This window comes from Myxocyprinus asiaticus, chromosome 14 (assembly GCF_019703515.2).
Source record: "Myxocyprinus asiaticus isolate MX2 ecotype Aquarium Trade chromosome 14, UBuf_Myxa_2, whole genome shotgun sequence".
NCBI lineage: Eukaryota > Metazoa > Chordata > Actinopteri > Cypriniformes > Catostomidae > Myxocyprinus > Myxocyprinus asiaticus.
This window is the reverse complement of record NC_059357.1, coordinates 35164184-35187594: the sequence shown is the minus strand read 5'-3', so window position 1 is coordinate 35187594 and position 23411 is coordinate 35164184. Positions and strand designations below refer to the sequence as shown.

The window sequence follows — 23411 nt, the reverse complement described above, 5'->3', positions numbered from 1 at the left end:
ATATACTTCAAATTTGTACAAATAATTTCTCATTTAAATGGAAATGGCAAAACCTTTTAAATGTATTCATGCCATCCCATATGACTTTATTCTGCAGAAGAGATTAATATTTCAGTTCCATAGGTCCTCAAAATACAAGTGAATGTGTACCAACATTTTGAAGCTCCAAAAATGCACAAAGGCAGCATGAAGTGAGCCATAAGGCTCCAGTGGTTTAATGTCTTCAGAAGCAAAATTATAGGTGTGGGAGAGAAACAAATGAATGTTAAAGTTTATAGTAAAAAAAAAAAAAAGTTTCTCACCCACACCTATCATATCACTTATGACATCGATTTAACCACTAAAGCCTTATGGATTACTTTTATGCTACCTTTGGGTAAAAACATTTACATTCAAAACAAATATTCGTTTGTATTGTATGGACCTACAGAGCTGAAATTCTCCTAAAAATCTTTAGTGTTCAGCATAAGTCAGTCATACACATCTGAGATGGTGAGTAAATGATTCAAATATTTTTTTGAGTTAATTATTCCTTTAAGACCATTTAAACCATAATCCTTGGAACACCACAACAGGCAAAAGTTCAAATACACTTCAAAACAAGAAAAGCATTTGATAAGCTTTATTTGAAATATTACAACATATAAAAACTACATAGAATTTGTACCACCATCTCAGTGGATATTGCAAATACACTGTTAAAATCACATTTACAAATTGATAAACATCACATAAAATGGCACTGCACAGACTGTCCATAGAAATGCCACAGAAGTGGCCGGGCTCCAAACCAGCTCATGAATAAAAATGGAATTAATTTACTGGGCTGAGACCTCAGGCGCTCAATCAAAATGGAATGTTACATTGAGGAAGATGGCTTTAGTCACAAACCTCCATCTTCTCCTGCTTCACAGGCTCTGAGTGAAAGAAAGAAGAGCAAAAATTAAAGCTTCAATCTGACAGTAACCGTTCAACCAGGTCTCTAAACAAAACGCAATTTAAAAAAAACTTTTTTTCCACCTGTAGAGTTCTCCCTCATACTCTCCATGACACATCTCTTGATTTCCAGGCCAATGGCTTTGGAGAGGGGTGGAGGCACAGCATTTCCAACCTGAGTATATACACAAGGCAAAGACAATACACAAGTTAGTGCTACATTTGGGCTATACATCTCAAACGCAGACAGAAAAAAAAAAAAAAAAAAAAATTAAGTACAGGCATCATACCTGCCGGTGTTTGTCTAGAATATTGCCAAAGAATCGATAGGTGTCTGGGAACCCCTGGGAGCGAGCACATTCCCTGACACTCACCACACGGTGCTGCTCAGGGTGAAGAACACGTCCCTGTGAAAAACAATGCCTTGATTAAATGTGTACTTGTAATGGTCTAATTAGTCTCTGTAAAACTGTACAAACACCACTCCCAACTAGGCACTACACAATAACCCACCGCTGATCACAAGAAACATTAAAGGATGTGCTCTGTGAAGAGGGATTTTGGACCAATGAGATTACTGTAGGTGGGACCACAAAAACATCCTGCTGCACAGTAGTTTTGGTGCATTGACAATACCTGCTTTCCCATGGGCTCAGGATTGGTAACTGTAGTGCTGAAGAATCCATCCCATTCCAGCCGGCCGTACAGGCCAGCCCAGTGGTTATGACGGTTGCCCGTGTGAGGCAGACACCACGGAATCAGTGTGTTGAACTGCCTGTCTGCAGGGTCACACGGTTTTCCTAGAATGAGAAAGCACAAGTGTTAAGAACCAGACTTGACTTAATATTAATCAGAAAACATTCATGTGGTAGAACATACCCTCAGCACAGGAACACACTCCTCTCAGAGCACCAGTGCCACTGCGACCATTCTTTTTGTCAGGGTGGCTGTAGCGAAGCTTCTTTGTGGTAGTGCCATCCCGCAACCGCACATCAATATTAGGCAGATCCCTCCAATCAGAGCCAGGAGCCAGAGGAATGTGACGCATGCGGGCAGCCACCAGAGCACTCATGTCCTAGAGATGCACAAAGCCATTTATTTAAAAAAAAAAAAAAAACCCTACACTTATGGCTTAAGCAACATAGTCTTCCCTCTTGCAAGACTAGATTTTGACCATATCTTTAGGTTTAAACTAGCTGTGGGTACCCAGCCCTTGAAAAGAATATCCTGTATGTTTCTCACAGGAAAATGAGATTATTCATAAAGAAAGTACAGCTTGGGTATTAGATGACTTGCATAAAGCTCCCCAATGTGCAAAAGCAGAAACAACATCAGTTTTATTCTGTACAACCAGTATTCCCAGCTCTTGGCCATTTTCCAAATTTCCACAGAATTGTCAAAGAAATACACCTTCAAGACAAAGTCAGAAGAGGGACTGACCTTACAGATGTGGTCCCTGAGGATGGGCTGGTATTGAGAGCCACGAATGTGTCTCTGGAACCAGGACTGTGGCTCACCATTGTAGGAAATCTCAAGAGCAGCAGCTCCATTACGGATCTCTGGGAGATCGGACATTGTGTCCCGCACTGTGATGGTGCGATAAATGCCCCCGTTTCCACTGGAAAAGATAAAAACTGTGATGTTCATTGAACAAGCAGATCCTCAAAATATGTTAGTTAGAGTTAAAGTTAGAGAGAGAGAGAGAGAGAGAGACACACACACACACGTTAAATGCCTACCGAGTGACATTGCTGACAAATCTCTTTTCGTCAACCACCACGCTAAGAGAGCATGCACGAGGAGCAAACACATGGAGGGGCTCAGGGTAGCGGGGCAGTTTTTCTCCTGGAGCAGCAGCCAGAATGATAGCCCTGCGTCGTGTCTGGGCAACACCATACTGCCCTGCCTGTGGAGGTCCAAAGAAATAGGTATTAACTAGGGATGTCACAGAATATCGATAATTGATCAGCATGTTATTTTATCTACATATGAGGCATCAATAAATTAACATCAGCTGACATTTAAATTAGAAGCCTAATGTTTGTGCTTTCAATTCACTGCCAGTTGCATTCTATTCAATGTAGTCTGATGTAAAAGGGTTGGGAGACCACAAGGGGGGGTGACAATTTACTGAAGCCAGTCATGGCATGGACAAGACATAGATTTCACACAAATATTACAAGCTGATGGCAGTCCAAAGTTGCGAAAGTTTTTGAACTTTGTTAATACTTAATGTTGAGTTTGCAGGTAAGTGTATAAAACTGGAGTAACTGCAAAAAATGAACTATTAGAAATGGCGACGTTTATTACGCAATTTCCCTGTATGTAGCCTTGAATAGGTCTTTCAAGCTGTCAAACCACAAAACGATGTACTTGTAACTGAAAATACATTGTGTAGGCTGTATGAAAGATATTCTACACAATATCTATTTGCCCTATTTATATCTGAAACAAATCCTGATACATTGATAAATCATTGGGGAAAATCTTCCAACTATCGATACGTGAAAAAGGCATTGATTTATCCCAAGTATAGTATTATTACCCAAGAATCAGACCTTGATTATGATTAAAATTCCTTAGTGCAAATGACTTAAAAGTTCCCTTTTGTATAATTAGTCATCAAGATGCCCCCCCATTTACTAAAGTAAATCAACTTGCCTGCAGCACACCGAATGTGCACTGATAGCCCATGCGCACCAGACAGCGCAGAGTGAGCTTCAGGACCATGGAGCGCTTGAAGGACACAAAGTTCCTCACATTCTCCAGCAGGAAAAATTTGGGTCTGTAGTAGTCACAGTAACTGAAAAGGGAGATGGACATGTTGGTGAACATTCTGCCTTTTTCTTTTTCTACATTTTTGAAGTTTACAGCTTAAAAAAAAAAAAAAAAAAAAAAAGCCTTTACTGTTCTGCTGACCTCAAATAAGAAACCACCAGAGAGTTCTTGAACTTTGAGTATGTGCGTGAGTTGAAGCGGTTCATTCCACTGAAGCCTTGGCAGGGCGGCCCACCGCAGAGCATCTCCACGTCACCCTTCTGTGGCAGCTTCTGTCCAAGGGAGTTGGTCTTCTCTCCGGACATCACCAGCTTGAGCAGGACGTTACAGTCCTCTGTAAAAACTGTGGTGCCTGGATTATTCAACCTGAACGCCTGAGCAGCAGGGTCCCACATCTCTATAGCCCAATGAGTCTCTGAGATGCCTGTTGGGGAACAAGTCCAACTTAGTCCCTTGACCAAGCTTAAACAGCAGTGCCATTGATGGCATTAAATACAAGCCCTACCTGCTTGATGGAAACCTTCAGACAGACCACCACAGCCAGAGAACACATCCAACGTGCGTAGTTTGGAGATCGCAGGCTCTTGTGGCTCCTGTTCCGGTGATTCCTGTGAAGCTGCTTTACCTTTCCCTTTCCCTGCAGAGAGACAATGCTATAACATGCCACGATGTTCTCTCCAGGAACCAAGTCAATGTAATAATTCCAGCATAAATACCTTTGCCCTTTCCCTTCCCCTTGCCCTTATGCACAGCGGATCGGGCATGATTGGGAGGATCCTCAAAGCTCTTAGTCTTGGCATTGTAAGCCTTTAGATGAGGAAATACAAACAAAAACCTTTAATGAAACTTGTCATTTATGCCCAAACAGCCTGGTGTTTGTTTTAAACTAGCTTTTTATGGCCTTATTTAAAGTTACAGCAGAGAGGGGGACCAAAAACAAGAGGGAACATGATTGGGAAATGTTGCAAGTGTGACAAACTCACATGAGTGCCACAGCTCAGTGCTAATCACTATGTGAATTTACTCAATCACCTAACCCTCATCAATACCTCCAGGAAGTAAAAGCGATCAGGTCCTCTATTTGAATAGTCCTGAACACTTTCCACCAGATCCTCGGCATACTCCACACTACAGCGGCCCAGCACCTCCGTCATGTTCACAGAAACTTCCTCATCACTCCAGTACAGCTGGTTTATGTCAGAGTGGTAGGCACCTTTTGGTCCTTTATGAGTGTTTTCTGGTCTGAAAGTAACAGTCATTGTGAGAGCAGGTCAGTTTAAAGTACAGGCGTGTGGTACAGAAATGGACATTTCTGTTCCTAGACTGAATACAACCATTAGAGGTGGATTCATTGGCTAATCTAATAACCAAGTAAGAGAGAAAGTCACCTGTAAAATTTATAGAGGCGCAACTTGATCTCATTTGTGTCTGGCTTTCCATTACTGCGCTTGCTGCAGAAAATCTGTTTAATTCGCCCAATGCGGAAGGGTTCTGGAGCATCCAGGTTTGAGCCCTTGATGTAATCAGAGGACTTTCTGTAGTATTCTGGGTACAGATCTTCATCAACATCATCCTTCCTGTGAGAACGCTTCACTGGGCTCGCAACCCTCACCCTTTGAGAGAATATGTACATTATAAAAACTCAAGGCATGACACCAACCATGTGCAAAACCTCATTAAATCATGCATGTACATTAGGGCTGTTGCAGTTTTTACCACCACTGTGATTGTCAAACATATAGCATTTGAACAATTGTTTTACCATTGTGATTCTCCCAAAATACCAGTAAACATACCTGTTCACGTTAACACCGCTGGTGAACAGTGTTTGGAGGGCAGGGGAGCTGGTGCATGCAAATTACATGTTTATTATGGATCAAACTTTAAAAAGTGAAGAATCTGTATGAACCCTGAACGAAGCAAAGTTCAATTCAAGGTCTTTAAGCACATTTTTATTTGTTTAAGGACTATGCTCTTTCATTAAAACTAATTCTTTGTTAATTTTAAATAAATCTTCAGTTAATTTTTATAAAACCACTTATTACAAGTACAACATCTCAATGTGCATCTTTAACTACATATTACAGTAACAATTCTTGGTTCATTAATTAACAAATTGATGTGCAATTGTTGTGTGCTCCCTTAAAATGCACTTTGCTTCCCAACAAAAGTGAATAACTGGGACTGTAAACAGTAGTCCATATGACTCATGTGCTACATTCCTTGTTTTCTAAAATCACAACAGATTTATGTGAGGAACTGACAAATAGCAAATGGGTCTTAAATGTTGACTTTCCAACTGACAATATTGACATTTTCCATTCTTGCCTATAAATGCTGGGGGTAAACCTTTTGTAACATGCTGACATTTTTATTCATAACACAATTTGGCTATTGTTCACTTTTATTCAATTTTGTTTCATGAACGAAGCAAGTTATCACTGAGGGTTAAATAGGTTACACCACCAAATTGAGGGTTCAATGGGGTACAATTTATTTGTGTGAATATTACTGTTAAAATGTGAATTAACTAACATGCTGAAAAAAAACTATGCATATTTAAGCAGCCTCTGAACTTTAGAATTAAATGATAACTTTGTATAAAAAGTTAACATTGGTGTTTTCAATGCCATTAAGGGACAAACTTTAAATTTAAAATTCAATTTTGTTTAGCTTTTTTGCACTCTTGTTCGGACTAGCACTAATGCTTGTAGGGATAGGCGATATGACCAATCGTGATAGGAGTAATTTTATATCACGATAACGATATATAAAATCGCGATATAGCCTCTTTTTCTTCTGGAAAACCAATAAAAATCTGTTAAACCGTATTGTAATGCCTATTTTTGGAAAAATCTAGGCAGTGAAAAATACTTTTTAAATGATAACTTCCTCTTATATAATTCTCTTTATTTAGAACTTGACAAAGTTACAAATAAAACTGTTTTAAATCAACCCTACCATAATACTCAATTTCACATTATGCCACAATTCTGTCTGATGTTGTTGACCAGTATTACTATAAACTTTCCTCAAGAAAATGAAGTTCTTTTCAAAGCAAAGTAACAAAATTACATAATTTTTGTTTTAACAAGCTCCCCTTCATTTTCTTAACTTTTTTGATAACATCAGCAAAAACTGATCAGTGATGGAGATGTACAGATATACGGTTTAGTCAAGCACACCTCGGCATGTTAGAGGGATAATCTGGGTGTCTGGATCACAGTGACTGTGTCCTAGCAGCATGTCAAGTCAGATCACGGTGGACTTCTGCATCCTTCGCTGTAGAGTGCTCAGATCCAGCCCGCAAAATCAGAATAGCAAAGAATCAGCCACGAGTTTGTGGGTGCGTTTGAGACGTTACCTGATCTGCACAATTCCTTTAGTGAATCTGGTGTTAAATCAGCGTGGGCAAGTAACCGGCAAATTCATTCCCCCGCTAAAGTTTCGGTTTCACGTGAAACGTGCCCACTGATAGATTTGGTTACGCTGTGCACATGGATATTTTCATACCACAATATACACAATATTGCAAAATCTGCCGATTGACGCATTTTATCATCATTCATATAGCCCAACATTAAATACATGTATTAATACAAAAATTAATGAATAACTTTAAAAGTCATAGAAGTGGTGTAACAGATGAAGGGGACAAGGATTTCAGGCAACTGATTACATTTTTTTTAAATATAAAAGCAAAACTGAAGTCAAGCCATTTCATATCATTAAAGGTTACGTTATAGAATGATACATTGAATTATAAAAGCGCAGAAACAGGCACAAGCCTTTTCTTTAATATTGTTAACATGTTATCATGAATAAACTCCCATGAGTGAGTTAAGGAATTTCAGGATCATTGCTTCAGTCGAGGATGAATGGTTAATTCACCTAATCTGCGATCAGTCACGTAGAGCGAGCATCAACAAGTGAATACAAAACACTACGCCGAGTCGTTAGGTGAGTGTTTGGCTTGCGTATCTCATGTTGTGAATATGCCGTCGCCATAATGCGCTATGTAGTGCGAAATTAAGAAGTCTCTAAAAATTGTTTAAATACATCCCTTGGATGAAGAATCCACAACACAGTTACTAAGGATCTAATACTTTACTATCCTCATTAAATGACATTAAGAAATTATTCTAAGTTTTTGCAAGATGTTTATGTAAATTGATATATTTACATCGTGCATCTCAATGGTGGGGTGGCTGTCACAGTGATGCTAGCAGCCCTAAATGTACATCTGTAAAGGCAAGAAAAAGTACCCAAAATGAAAGGCATCAGGTGGGAGGTAGACACTGTCTCCTACTCGGTACTGTTCCCCCTTCAGGGTCACCAAAGCATAGAACACTTTAGAGTCACTCTCCTCATCTTCCAGTTGTTCACAGACATGAGGTGCATCCTGTTCTTCTCGTTCCTTATTCCTGATGCAGCTGGCACAAAATCTGCAGAAACATCAACAAAATCAGTCTTCAGACTTTCCACAAATTGTGCCAATTGGCATTCCTAATCATTTAACAAACCCCACACGTAAGTGTGGTACACAGCAGGTTGACTGTTGGCTCAAATAAACCAAAAGGCACTGATGTCCCTGATCTTGCAACAGATGAACAGCAGGGTTGCAAACAAACATCTGCAAGCCTCACCATCTAAGAGAGCATGTTTTTTTTTTTATTATATGGTACTGCATTGTACACAAGCTACTACTAAAGTTGCATTGAATAATTTGCATCGGAACACGTTTTCATGGAAAAATATTGTCCCACTCAGCGCTCTTTTTAGCCGCACACTTCATATTTCCTGATGTTTCAGACTGAGGAAGAGGATTAAGCGTTAAACAGCACCCTCGCGTGTACGTAATAAACCCATGAAATCACCTCTTTAGTGGTTTCATTTAAGTACAATTATTAACCAGTAGTATTAGTCAAACAAATTGTTAATGCCGGTTAATAGTCTAAATTCCTACAAACTATAAAATGGGTTGTCTTAATCAGGGTTTCTGCAGGTTCGAAGGAATGAAGACTTTAAGGCCAAATAAAAGAAATTAAGACCACTTTTGCAATAATAATAATACAAAAAAAAAAAAAAAAAAAAATTATTCTTTAGCTGGTAAATACAAAACCACCGAGACTACTTGGATGTCTCTGGACACGTTTCTTATATTTTGTGTATTTATGCGTTCTCTTTTTTTAAATAAGAATACAACATTAAAACTCTAAATGAATGTATTAAGAATGCATGTAGCCTATATTGTGATCCTTCTCTTTAGTCACTTGCTTTCCAGCAAAACGTGAAGCAATAGACCAATGCTTTGGCAACGTCACCACTTATGTCAAACACGGAAGTGGTGGCAAAAACCATTTGTAAAAAATAAACTTATCGGATTACATTGTTGAAAAATGATTCCAAGTGCTCTCGTTGACCACTGTGGCTTCAAGCCATCAGAGCTGACTGGACAAATAATTAACTCAACTTTGCAGCAAAAATTTAAAGCGAACATGGTTACATGTTTGTTATGAACTCATTTCATTATAGTAATTGTATCGCTAAGAATGTGTTTGTATTTATGATGGTTTTGTGTCACTTTCATTTAATCATCGAATCTGTCAAATCTAACGCAACAGTCAGCGGGCTTACTGCACATGTGCTGACATTTTTGTAAACAAGAGGATTGGTCTATAGACCTATTTCACAGTAGCACCATGTTTGATTTTTAATGGGAATGGAAATGAGGCTGTGAGTGATAGACTTACCATTTCCTCAATGGCATGCACGGTATAACTCTGTAAAAAGCTCCAATATCCCCATCTGATTTTCCACAACTCTTGTTTGGAGTTTTTGTCTACTGTGTGTCCTTAAATATATTTTTCCAATGTTTTTGGATTTTTCTGCGTACAAAACACTTCAAACTGCAGTACAGCCCATTGAAGAGACTGTACGTCTATCCCTCACAGCCTCATTGTCATTCTCATCAAAAATGTAATAAGGCACTGCTGTGAATAAGGTCTAGCATGTGCTGAATAACATTTATATATTTTTTTCTTGGAAGATACCTTTACCAAATACTTTAACTGGTAGTTAAAGGGCAGTTCATTTAAAAATGAAATTTCTGTCATCACTGCTCACCCTGGAGTCTGTATGAATTTTTCTCTGCCATGGAACAAAAAAAAGATGTTAAGTAAAATGTTTAGTCTGTCACGATTCACTGCACCTTGTTTTTCCATTCAATGTAAGTGAATGGTGACTGAAACTCCCTAATATCTCCTTTTGATATACACTGAAATAAGTCATACAGGTTTGCAACAGCATGAATGTAAGTGATGACAGTTTTAATTTGTGTGAAATCTCACGTAAGTCAAAACTCGTCAGTTACCTTAAAAATGGTTGTTTAAAGTTGACAAGATGTATTGAAAATGTAACCATTAAATTATGAAAACTGTGCTGCATAATTATGTACATTGAACACAGATTATATACTAAATAGATAATATATTTTCATATGTATATTATTATATTAATTATTTTGTATATTACACATTTTACATTGATTCAGATGGCAGAGAAAATACTTGTCAGATGGAGCTCAAGAGGAGATGAGATATAACAGGTGTAACTCTGCAGCTGAGTAGCTCTGTTAGCTTTACAATTCTTGTCAAAGGTAATGTGAAATAAGCGCCATGATTTGAAAGGCATCAAGACACGCTCCAACCTCGCGCGCTTGCAAATTGCAATGTTGACAGCTTTGTTGATTATAAGCAGGAGTGACAGTGTTAGCGCATCGCTCGCTTAGACGTATAACACCATTTGCATTTCTGATTAACAGGTTTACGAAGGTTTATGTGTAACATCGTTAGTTCAGTAAAAATGCACTTCCCTGCACGCGCACTAAACTCAAGCATCAGCTGCTAAATGACGGATGCACGAGCGAGAGATGATTTCGATTCTGCCGTTTTAAGCATCTCCTCTACTCACGGCCCAAAATTTAAGACCTCAGCAAATGAAATGTAAGACTTATGGCCTTAAAAAGTAAATTTAAGACTTTAAGGACCCGCAGAAACCCTGTTAATAGTACACCTGAACTTCAGTCTACCAAAAGCAACAAATCAACTCACTTGTACTTGCAGTCCTCAGATGGTGTGACCTTGGGAGGAGTCTCAAAACGAGCACATTCACCTTCATACCAGAGCTGATAAAAGAAGCTATTGCCATCATCGTCAATCACCTTGATGTCATCATCCATTCCACCCTAAAAGAATGCAAACATGAAAACTCTGTCTGGTTCAATCAAGGTCTTGCAGTTTGACGTTCTCCAATAACGGATGCATAAATCAAGGCAAGATCTCAGCATCTGTACCTCCATGAACCAGTTTTCAGATGGAGCCTTGTAGAGAACATTAACTTTGCCATGGACGAAAGTCAGCTGCATATCTTCACAATCGTCAACGAGGAAGAGCTCCAGAGGGTCAGATGATTCCCCAAGAACAGTATCAGTGCCACGACAGAACCAGTGAGCATGGAACATCTTTGCGCTGTCCTCCCACAGTGCTGTAATCCTGAAAATGTAAGAAACTTCAGTAATTTAAGCAATATACCCAGGGAAATTACAATTCCTTAGCTGTTGAAGGTTACCTGGCCAAGTACAGAGGATGAGATGGGTCATCAGGACTGACAGACACGCAGTCTCCCACCTCCAGCACCTCATTCTCAACACGCACTTTCATGTAGTATTGCTTCCTTCCCTCGGTCTGAAATAACAAAAGCAATACTTTGTCAGCGACCAATTACTTGATACAAAATAAGATCTAGCCTACGCAATGGAATTTAGATGAACTTTTACACAGTATTTCCTCAATTAACAAAGAACCCACTTGGAAATGTGCACTAATCTACAAGGGGGTAGATCATGGAACCGACACCAGGTGAAACACCACTTCCGTTACTAGGGGGTCCCATTATTGGACCACTCAGTGAATATGTTTTTTAATCCTGAAAGTGAACATCACTACATAAGAGCACATACCCTTATGGGCTCTCCCACCCAGCTGATCTTATTCTTAGTCTCTTTCTTCTTCTTGGCCTGGGACATTTTCTTTTTCTCTTTAAGTGGCAAGACCTCTTCCTCTTCCATATTCTCATCATCCTCAGCTTCCCTCACTGCCAGGTTGGGACATCTGGAAAAGGGACAAGACACTCATTCATAACTTGCTCTTCTGCAAACATGACTGACTCTTCTCTGCTTCACAGTCAAGCCAACAGGCAAAAGTTTAGGTTTTATCTGTGCCCCTTTAGCTGGTCATAAACCTGACATAAAAGCTGCAAATGCAGAGATGGTGAGGTGGTGTATTTACGGCCGTTTTCATCTTAAAACCTTGTCCCCAACGCCAAAGTACCTTGGTTATGGGCCTGCTGGATTGAACTTTAGATTTTATAGTGAATAACGGCGAATGTATGTTCAAGAAATTCACGCCTGAATGGTTCCAGAGTTGATTATTTCTGAATGAAATGGGAGTCGAATGCAAAGAATATGGCTGGAGTTTATTCATTTTTAAATACAGGCATTTTTCAGAGGCATCTTGGGATGTACAGCAAGACTAAAATGTTCTTTATATTTAGTGTATTGTGATTCAACTCGCTTGTTTCTGCATTGGATTTGCACAACGGCTCCAGCTTTGTCACAAGCAAAGACCGCAATGTGCTGTGTGTGTTTGTGGACTGATTATGGATTAAAGTTGTCAGTAAGATCATCATTCGTTTCTCAAGTCAGTGGAAAAGCGGGCTGGTATTGAGATCGCTTCAGTTTTCCTGGCTCTGTCACCAGCAGCACAGCAGAAAAGGTGTGTTGTGTGTGCTGCGATGTAAACTAAAGCCTATTGGGTACTTTAATAGCGATGAGCTATCTGGCATGTCCCGGCCCCACTTCCCATTTCAGTATGAAACATCAAAAACACCACACAGAAGCACTCAAGGCACTTCACTGTGACTTCAAACTAGCAAGGAAATAAAAAGGCCTTCTCATTCACTCTGTATGACAAGGCAGAATGCCAAATAAGCAAGTCCGATCATTATTACCATTAGTCATTTAACAGAGTGAGCTCAGCTCTGAATAATAATAGCACGAGGTATTGCTCAAGTATCTGCAGGGGCAGATTTATGTGCTCATACTAGTCTAACCTTTCACCTCAGTGTCTGTTTTTACACAAGTTAAAACTTATTGCAAACAAACACATCCAAAGTTTACCTTATGGTCTTATAGCTAAGATGTAAAGCTAATTATGTTAAAGGCTCATCTAAACAGCCTAATTTTAGCTTCTGAGGGTTTTAGCCAAAGGCAGTCCACCATAAAGTGCAGTAGTTTTGGGCTAGCAGACACTTGCTCTTTTGAACTTACTGTATAAATGGGCAGGGTTGGCCAAAACAAAGCTTTAATTTGTATGGTTGTATGAGAAGGTGCCAAATTTTTGGTCACAGTAATATTATATTTGTTACCAGAACCTTTGCTCAGGAAGATGCAATTATGATGGATGTTCTGTGTACTCTACATGTGATTTTCAAAATAGATGGACCTTCTAAAGAGATGAAGGTCTAAAGACAGTTTCAAACCAGTGATTGACTCATTTCACAACACTAACAAAAAACTACATTTCTTTGCCAAGCAGACAGATTCTTGGGCTAAAATGTGGTCTACAGAGAAGTATGACTGGACAGATTAAGCATACCTTCTTTTCTGACAGGCCTGCTTACTTCTGCCACTTCCTCCAAACTTGATCATATCTTTACAAGCTGAACATTTGCCACAGTCTGGTGCTTGACACACCTGAAAGAAAAAAAAGGGGTGTAATGCACATAATGCACTTACAATAGCTTCATTGGGTTACAAATCAAATACATTTTGCCAACTGACCTCACAGACACCACAGCGATGCCTCTTAACTCCACCTCCCTCCTTATTGTTCTGGTCAATCTGATCAGAGAAGAAGGTATCAAAGATCTGGTAAACCAGTTTAGTGGTGGTGGCTTTAGTTGGGCCCTTGCTGTCCTTCTCAATCTTGGTAGGATGACGGATAGCCTGTCTTCTGGCTGCTCTCCTGAATATGGAAATGCCCCCCACAAAAACCACACACACACACACACACACATCCCCCTAATGAGCCACAAATACAAAGGCTCCACTAACAGCCAATCTGAAATTAAGCCATGCATGTACATATAAGGTCACAGGAGATGGAGTGGATTGACAGGACGAGTTCATCAATTCAATACAGAACAAGGACATTGTTCCTTCAGACATTTATATTTCTCCAAAAAGGGGTACTTGTAAATTCAAACGATGGGAGCTCAAACATCTGTTATTCAGAGCCATGCAAACTTAAAAGAAAAAAAAAGGGAAAACATAAGGTTTTACATACCAGTACAGCTGCCTGCTGCGTTAGAGGAACATTAGAAACATGATCAGGGAACAAATACCAAGATCATAAGTTTCTGCCCTCCTTCTCCCATTGCCAAACAGATAATTATATGTATTAGTGGTCCATTAAACTAGACTTACTTGGAACTCTTAAATTCAACATTGGCTTACAACCATGCTTGCTTGACCAACTACCAGAAGTTTTAGCTCCCCCTTGTGCCAGTCTCAGAAAATCTTGCACAATATTTTCGCAACTGTGTAAATATTGCCTTTATACTTGGATATACCATGAAATGCCAATTAATCAGCCATTGGCAGGTCCAAAGAAAATCTGACCAAACAGCTCTGCAGACTTGAAGTGCTTATTAAAAGGCAGAGTCACATTAATCTTTGCACAGTGAAATTCTGTGGGCGGAGGCAGCATGGACAGATGTTGAGCACATGTGAAATCAGCAGAAAACTACTTGCAAAGCAGCCTCTTTAATGCTGTACTTCACTCTGGGAGTGTAGTTAAAAATAAACTTGCTACTAAAATGATATCCTTGTCCATTGTGAATATTCAGTGTAGCTGTACACGAAGCTCCGCCCACACAGAGGTGACCGCCAAACAAAGCAACTCATTGGTCAAACCGACATATTCGCCCATGAAAGTTCAAACTTAAACTCCACATGGAATCCGCGAGGGGAAATTCTTCACCACTGGAAGTCCATTGTGCAAAATTCAAGATTCCCACCGAGATGATTGTATTCCGCCCACGGAATTTTGCCTCGCAAAAGGTAAATGTGAATGCACCTTAACATACAAGTCTCTTGTAACTATATGAAATGTAACTGTTAATACTAGGGCTGTCAATTGGGCAGAGAAACTAAATTAGAATTTTTACCTTAAATATTTTAAATTCAAATAATATTTGAATTTTAAAAGCGGATTTTTAAATTGACGTTTCCTTATTCCACAAGAGGGCACATTAAATACATAAACCATTCAGCAGTTATATTATTGCAAATAATATTCCTGGCTGTTGAGAAAAAAAAAAACATTCCAATTTCAACTACTGTTTTAGTCAGCCCATAAGTCAACAGTAAAATGAGTGAGCAAACTCTTCAATAGACAGCTTACATGGTGTTACACTTGCACTGATGCCACAGTACTACTCCAGACTCAAGCTTCATAACAACAGCGAAATGCTACATTGTTTTTTATTCATTACAGATGTAGGGTAGCAACATTCTAGATAGCAGTGTTATGGTGAAGCGGCTCGGACAATGAACACAGGCCAGGGGCCGTTCAAACAGACAGAACAACAAAATGGAAGAATGCAAGGATCTTGAGTAACATTACCAAGTTGAACACCTTTCCTGACAAAGCATTTAAAAACTCATTGCTTAATCTGAGAAACGCTTAAAGGTGCAATATGTAACAATTTTCATGTAATATTCACCTTTTTTGCCAATGTGTGAACGGCTTGTAATTCAACTTAAAAATTAGCCCATCCAGGACTTCCTATGTTGCCTATTAAAGCCTGTAGACTGATTTTCATGTGAAGGGAGCGGGTCGCTTTTACAGGGAAAATCCAAGGGATGTGATGTTTATGCATAGTCAGACCTATATCCACACTTTGTTTTAGCCCTGTTCCAGTACTGGAGTCAATATATAGTATATAGTCTCAAAGTTTGTAGTAAAACAATCATAACTGTGTACTTTTATGCTACCTCATCTGTCAGCATGATGCCGGTGAATCACGTTGTCTTCGTACGTTACGTCATTGTTTTGGCTGATGCTCGCATCCCTATGTAGTGTGTGCATGAACAACAGGTAGCTGGCTGCAGTTCACTTAACGGCCATAGGTGTCATTAAAGGAATAGTTCACCCAAAAATGAAAATTTGCCGATTTATTCACTCTCAGGCCGTCCAAGATGTATCATGAGTTTCATCAAAACAGAAATAGATTTTTAGGATTTCATTTCTGGCCTCCTCCTTTAAACAATGCAAGTGAATGTACTCCATTTGACTGTCCAAAATGCATATTTAGGGTGCAAATTAATCCACATGACTCCAGTCGACAAATAAATTTCTTCTGAATGCAAACAGACTGATTATTTTGAGAAACAAAACAATACTTATATACACTAACTACAGATGTTGCATCTGTACATCTGTGATGCACGCTCGTAGGGATGTAAGCTCGTTGGTAATGTCACGCGTCACATGGAGGAGGCAGGAAGCGCGTCATTGTTTACAAGAGGAGCGCTGTACAAAAGTTTAATTGTCTTTGCTGTAGATTTGTATAAGTGTATTGTTCAAAATGGTCATTTGGCGTGTGTATCCTGGATGCTTCAACCTTCAGAAATCCCAAAGGAAATGCACACCGGGAAAATATTAACTTTTCATCGATTGCCTATACATGATCATGAGCGATTGAAGCTCTGGCTTATCGCGCTGAACCTGGATATCAGTACACCCCTCTCTCAAATACTGGAGGGTGTGCAGTGAACATTTTACCCCTGAGGATTTCAGACCATCGAAAGAAACAAAGGGTCGATATCTGAATTCATCGGCTGTGCCCATGCCGTTTTTCCAGCGAACTCGGGTATGTGTGAAAACTGTCAATTTCACGCCTCCCTCGGGCTCTGCACCTCCCTCAGCGCTCCATTCCTCATCCGATTACTTTTTTTTTTCTCCCTAATTTGGAATGCCCAATTCCCAATGTGCTTTTAAGTCCTCGTGGTCACGTAGTGATTTGCCTCAATCCGGGTGGCGGAGGACGAATCCCAGTTGCCTCCACGTCCGAGACCGCCAACCTGCGCATCTTATCACGTGGCTTGAGCGCGTTGCCACGGAGACATAGCGAAGGCTTCACGCAATCCACGCTCATCTCACCACGTGCCCCACCGAGAACGAATCACATTGTGACCACGAGGTGGTTAACCCATGTGACTCTACCCTCCCTAGCAACCGGGCCTGGCTGGAGTCACTCAGCACGCCCTGGGATTCGATATAACTAGCGAACTCCAGGGGTGGTAGCCAGCGTATTTTACCACTGAGCTCATCACCCGACTTCTAATTCACCGCACCTGCACTCAATTCACTCGCGCATCACTGCCTGCATAAATAAGTTAGTGAAGCTTCTCTTCTGTGTGATATCACCTTTACCATTGATCTCACTGTGTAAATCCTGTGAATCTCAGTAAACGCTCTTGCACTTGGTTTCACTAACTAAAACTTGTGTGGCTTGAATTCCTTAGTCATATAGCATATATATTTCTGCTAAAGAAAAAGCTCAAGTAGATAACGCAACAGCATTGCTCCGAAATAAAGGATGGTTATTTACTGTAGTAATGTTTATTATTTGGAATTTTTTTTACATTTTATATTGTTTTGGACTGTGGAAGTTTCTCTTGTAAACAATGACGCGCTTCCTGCCTCCATGTGACATTACCAACGAGCTTATGTCATCCCTCTCATGAGCGTGCGTCACAATGTACGGAAGTTAACATTTGTAGTATTGTTTTGTTTCTCAAAATAATAAATCGTTTGCATTCAGAAGAAATTTGTCGACTGGAGTCGTGTGGATTAATTTGATGCACCCTAAATATGCATTTTGGGCCGTCAAAAAATGGAGTACATTCACTTGCATTGTTTAAAGGAGGCGGCCAAAAATGAAATCCTTAATCTTCTGTTTTGAAGAAACTGAAGATACATCTTGGACGGCCTGAGGGTGAATAAATCAGCAAATTTTAATTTTTGGGTGAACTATTCCTTTAATAAGGGTTTCTGAATCTTACAAACTGCACCTGTAAGAGAGCAAGATGCAACGGCCAAGTACCTCCACCAACTAACTGTAAGGGGCCGTTCACATCGAACACTTTTTCAAACCATCCATTTGTTTTTCTATGTAAACACGCTAGACGAAAGTCTTTGATTCGCTTATTCAGCAAAGGAGTGCTGTTTTTTTAGATGCCATGTCTTATATAAAAGAACTTCAAAAAGCATCTAGAGTCTGATTTCTGTTCAACTTTATTTATTGCACTGTCTAACCTTTTTTAGCACAAGAATGCGATCGTTCTGAAGTCAGTGCTTGGCACACATCCAAAATTCAAATGCACAGTTTTAGCATTCGAATGTGCAAATTTTAATTTGACAGTCCTAGTTAATCCATCAGCCGATTCCCTGCTTTCTGGAGAGCACCAATATTTCGGTCATCCACAACTCAGAATAGCCACATTGGTTTAAATCTCACAAGAACTTTGCTGTACTAAACCAACCTCTTTCCCAAAGTAACACCAGCCAGCTTGATCAAGTCTCGCATGCAGGGAGTAACAATGATTGGCTGCTCATCAGAGTCTCCAGCCTCGTCGTAGCTCTCCACCTGCTCCACCACAAACTGGGCATGGCGCAGCAGTGTGTCCTCAGTAAAGCGGTTGAAGTTCAGCCCAGCAGGTGGAACTGTAGTCTAAAGACAGAGGAAAATGGTCAGAACTGCCGTCGACAAACATTGATCCACAAAAAACCCACACACCTCAATTTTATTCAGCAGGTCTTCATATGAAGCATCCTGGTTCTTCTGAAGAAATTCAACCACAATCTTGCTCATGTAGATCTTCTCTTGCATCAGAGCAAAAATAGTGGAATACTCCTCACTGGGGTCCATTAGGATGTAGTCAGCAAATGCTGCATGAAGTTAATTAACTTTAGGGTTGCAGAAATGCTACAATTCTGGCCAATACTGATAAGTTGATAATTCACACATTATAGCCCATAATCAATAAGTGGCCAATATTATAGATGAAATCAAAACTAAAATAGTTAAGCTTAAAGTATATAAATGCACATAATACAACTATGAACTAGGAATTTAGAGTTGAAACAAGTAAAATCTCTTAAGTGAAATTAACTTTATATGCAATCAACACACAGCTCTTATTACATCAGGGGATGACTTAAAGGTTACCTGTAGTGAATCCAATTAAAGCTTTCTCCCCACCATCAAAACCAGTTATCCACCAAGCATTGATGGGTCCAAGCTTTTTGGCAGGAACACCACCTGGAGAGAGATAATTTCTTATTTTTATTTTCTAAAATTGGTGATGCCAAGGGAGTATTAAAACGGTCCAAAAACGCACCATCCATGCACGGGTTGTCATCATAGATGGGTTTAACAGCACAACTGAAGTATAGTTCCACATTTTTCTCTATGAGGCCAGAGTCAAAAGGACACAGGTGTCCATGCTTGTCATAAACACTGTAAATGACAAATCACATCAGTTAGATCATTGACAACAGACGTTTCATTTTAGAGAAATCTCATTTTACCTGAAATTAGTAATCTTGTGCTGGGGCAGGTCTTCATAGCTTTCGAAACCATCCTCATTGGCATCAAAAAGGGAGAGACGCTCATCGGTTAACATCTCTGGTTCATCCAGCTACCAAATACGGTCATATACAAATTATAAACTGCTCTGAGTGAAAAGTGTGTGTGGGGTGCCTAAATTGTATGACCAAGGAGACATTACTGAAATAATACAATGGTCATTGCTAAATTCAGACAAACACTTTGACAAAACCAAATTCTGACCGCATCATCAGGATCTCCTTGGAAGAACTTGAGGTCTGAATCATCCAGATACTGCCTGCAGTCAGGACATTTTGGTGGAGGGGTCTAAAATGCAGAGTTATTACATTAATTTGGTGCATTACCAAATAAGAAAAACAAACTGAAATGAAATAGTGCGTCACCTTGGCAGTGGACACCGGCTTAATCTTGTCATTAGGAGAGTTCTCAGTGTCAGGCCTGGAAAAGAGGGGGAAATTAAAAAACCTGGCTGTACAAAAAAAAAATATATATATTTTTATTTTTATTGAACTGCACATTAAAGCAGCACTATGTAAGATTTTTTGGTTAAACATTAACATTTATCTTCAAAGTGATACTTCAGTTTTAAATGTTTAATCTAATAACATAATATCAACATGAAAATAGCAAGTTATGACTCCAGTTCTGATTATCTCCCAGTCACGATCACACACAGGCGATGTCCAGGTAAACTCAAATCATGAGATTAATCTGACAGAAGAGCAGTGCCGAAACACGATTCACATAATGTGTTCTTCCGCAAATTGCTTGCAATTTTAACTTTCAACCACAGATATCCCTAGAGAGCACAAAGTTACATAGTGCAGCTTTAACAAGTAACTCACTTTTCATCCTCTGTTTTAAGGCGTTTCTCTTCATGGACCTTGAAAAGAGAGAAAAAAAAAAAGTGAATACAACCATAGACTTATTCCAATTAAAACAACATTCTATGGGAAATTAATCTTACCTCCTCTGGAATGTCTTCCTCCATCTTAACTTCTGCATCACCATTCGTAGTTTCACCATTCAGCTCATCAGACTTGCGTTTTGGGCTATTAGAAGGATAAGATTAAGTGATAGCTTCTTAATATACTCTCATACACTTCTCATTTCCCTTTGCAGTTCAATCGCTCAAGAAACTGCCATTGCAGAGCCTATACATGCCACAAACAGATACACACAAAAAGGAAAACATTCAGACATTAAATTGTTTACTTACATTCTAGAGAACATTGACATGATAGTTGGCTGTTTCCCAGAGTTACATGTAACCCTGCTACTGGCTGGAGATTCTGTGGGAGGAAATGAGACATTAATAAAAACATTCTACTTTAGATTCAGTTTTCAACACAATGATGAGATGCATCTATTGTAATAGATGGAGGGGAATTAAAAGCTCAAAATCTGTTGAACTCACTCTTGGGCTCAGAGTCTGCTGTACTGCAACGCCCACCCTTTCGCCTCGGGACGCTGGGAGACTTTATAGCATCTCCATCCTCCTGAGTATCCATGGCACCCTCCTGCTCGCCACTGTCTTTATGAGATCCATTTTCAGTGAATCCATTTGAATGTCCGTTCTGCCCCACTCCATCATCCCCCTTGCCAACTCCCAGAGCTTTCTTCAGAACTGCCTTCACCTCTGATGTGTACAACTCCTACAAAAAGACAATCCTATTTCAGAAATTCTTCAGAAGAAAAATTCTAATAGGGAAAGCCGAAAGGGAAGAGTAACTCACAGTGGAAAGCTCAGAACTCTTTAACTTGTCCTCAAGGATTTTGAGCTGGTCCTGAGTATCAGTGAGCAGAAACTCCTGTAGTAACCTGAGCTTTTCCTTTACACACTCCTAGAAGAGTTGTAAGCCAACAGATTTCACAAGTTTCAGAAATCAAATCAGAAAATTTCACTAAGTATTGACAAGTAAAACAGAGGCCGTTTTATGATCTTCGTTTTAGAAGCGTGAAAACACTGGACTGAACACACGATTTTTTAATCTAAAGGTTTATGCTTGTGTCCGAAGACCAAACAGTGTCTAAATGAAACTTTATAAAACAAATATATTATTATTTTATTTAAATGGATGAGTTGTTTAATTTCCTTTCTCTGATCAACAAGTGCCCAGCATATTATGGTAATTCATTACAAGAGAGTAGTGGAACTGGTACAGCATGTAAATAAACATTTACATGCAGTGCACATTATAAACAATTTCTATGGCTGCAATGAAAAATACTCACCTCATCTGACAAACTGTCTCCACCTTCCTCCAGCACCTGAAGCCTGGGGACATGAAGGTAAATAGTTTATCAACGTACAAAACGCCCACCAACATTTGTAAGATCTAAATGACTCAACATACACAAAGCTATATTACATACATACACACACACACACACACACACACACACACACACACACACACAGAGAGAGAGTGAGTAACCTGTAAAATTTAATCTCGATAGCACGGTTTTACACCAAATCCAGTAGCATGCATGACAGATGAGCAATCATGATTTATTAGATTGGATGAAGTGATTAAGTAGAGAGAGAAAGGAGGCGTGCAGTGGCTTTCCTGTTACACGTGTATTTGGCGCCAAATGCATTCAGACTGATAAATGCGAGTACGCTCATATTTCCCGCATCAAAACAATCAGCCGCTGCCTATTTTACCCGCTAAATGTGAGCTGATGGCGGGTAGAGCATTTGTATCACGGCTAAATGCTAACGAAAGTTAAAAACGAATTGTTATTTAAACGTATCGACTTCTCCAAATAGCACATAATGCAGCGGCGGTTATGTGACAAGATCAATGTTTTAATAACTCGCGAACAAAGCCCGCGAACAAACAAAACATCACATTCAGTATATCATTATAGTTGCATTTAATACAGCACCGTACCGTTCCTTGACATCCTCTGGCAGATACAATGAGGTCCTGGTAGGCATTTCAAGTTAGAATTGTATGAAATAAAATGACAATTTAAAAATACAATTTAAAACAACAACAGATAAAAGCCGTTATTAAGATATGACAGTGTCAACTGTAGCGCGCGCTGGAGGAGCTCAACTGTCTTTATGAATAGTCGCTAGAATACGCGCGGGCCGCCTTTTCGCGCGGAAACGCGGGTGAGTTGGACGCTACCACTCATTCAAAGGCCGGGGATTAAAGGTGTCTAATTAGTTATCAGTTTCTAATTTGACTACAAATATCTCAAAGGCGTCATTGTGAGTACATGTCATATACATGTCATATACATTATAATTATAGGATATATATACGTTATCAGTGAAATAATGTCAAATGTTAAGTCGTTTTCAAGATTATTTTCATGCGCACCCCCTCTTCGGCTTCAGAAACTCTACCAAAATGGGTTGTACCACATTTCGTCTTAGCCTCAGGGGCGCAAATTCCCTCTTCACTATTTAATTAGCTCAAAGTAAATCAATATTTAATACTGCCAGTGACGAATAGAAATCTACTCCAAACTAGTACGTTTCATCTCTTTCGATTTAATATCCATATTTTGAATTAATTTGATATTCAATGAGGAACGATCTTAAAAAGAATCCCATAAATTAAAAAAAAAAAACGTTAATTGATTGATTACAATAAATAATATTATTAAATAACTGTAATAAATACATATAGTTCTAAAATTAAAAACTGCTGTATATAGTGCTCTGAAATAAAAGTACCACTAAATAAATGAATATGACAACAACGTATGAGGTGGTTGAAAACAGCCCAACAAAATAAACACAGGTTCTACCACAGTAGGGCTTGATGTGAAAGAATGCTTTATTCAGTCAACAAAAGTGGGGTCAAATAAATGAAGAAAACAAAACGCAGGTAACTGCTGTAGTGAATTTGCCTCAAAGGGATAGTTCACCCAAAAATGAAAATTCTCTTATCAATTAATTACCCTTATGCCATCTCCGA

The 23411-nt window shown here is 39.3% G+C and overlaps 1 protein-coding gene across 1 annotated transcript; it reads right to left on the bottom strand.

The window, feature by feature from the left end:
* Positions 1-607: 607 nt before the first annotated feature.
* Positions 608-22578, bottom strand: LOC127452089 (DNA (cytosine-5)-methyltransferase 1-like). Its single transcript, XM_051717267.1, has 34 exons — positions 22371-22578; positions 21709-21751; positions 21210-21317; positions 20891-21128; positions 20693-20765; positions 20441-20525; positions 20319-20356; positions 19857-19911; positions 19696-19779; positions 19434-19543; positions 19244-19362; positions 19072-19164; positions 18640-18791; positions 18386-18573; positions 13616-13799; positions 13431-13528; positions 11735-11885; positions 11344-11459; positions 11069-11267; positions 10827-10960; positions 7980-8159; positions 5103-5327; positions 4764-4956; positions 4431-4521; positions 4220-4351; positions 3856-4138; positions 3594-3739; positions 2676-2838; positions 2377-2554; positions 1816-2011; positions 1573-1736; positions 1227-1343; positions 1021-1111; positions 608-917 (listed from the first exon to the last, which is right to left on the bottom strand). Exons 1-34 carry the CDS (start codon positions 22415-22417, stop codon positions 880-882), a joined length of 4512 nt encoding a protein of 1503 aa, XP_051573227.1. The 5' UTR covers positions 22418-22578; the 3' UTR covers positions 608-879.
* Positions 22579-23411: the final 833 nt, after the last annotated feature.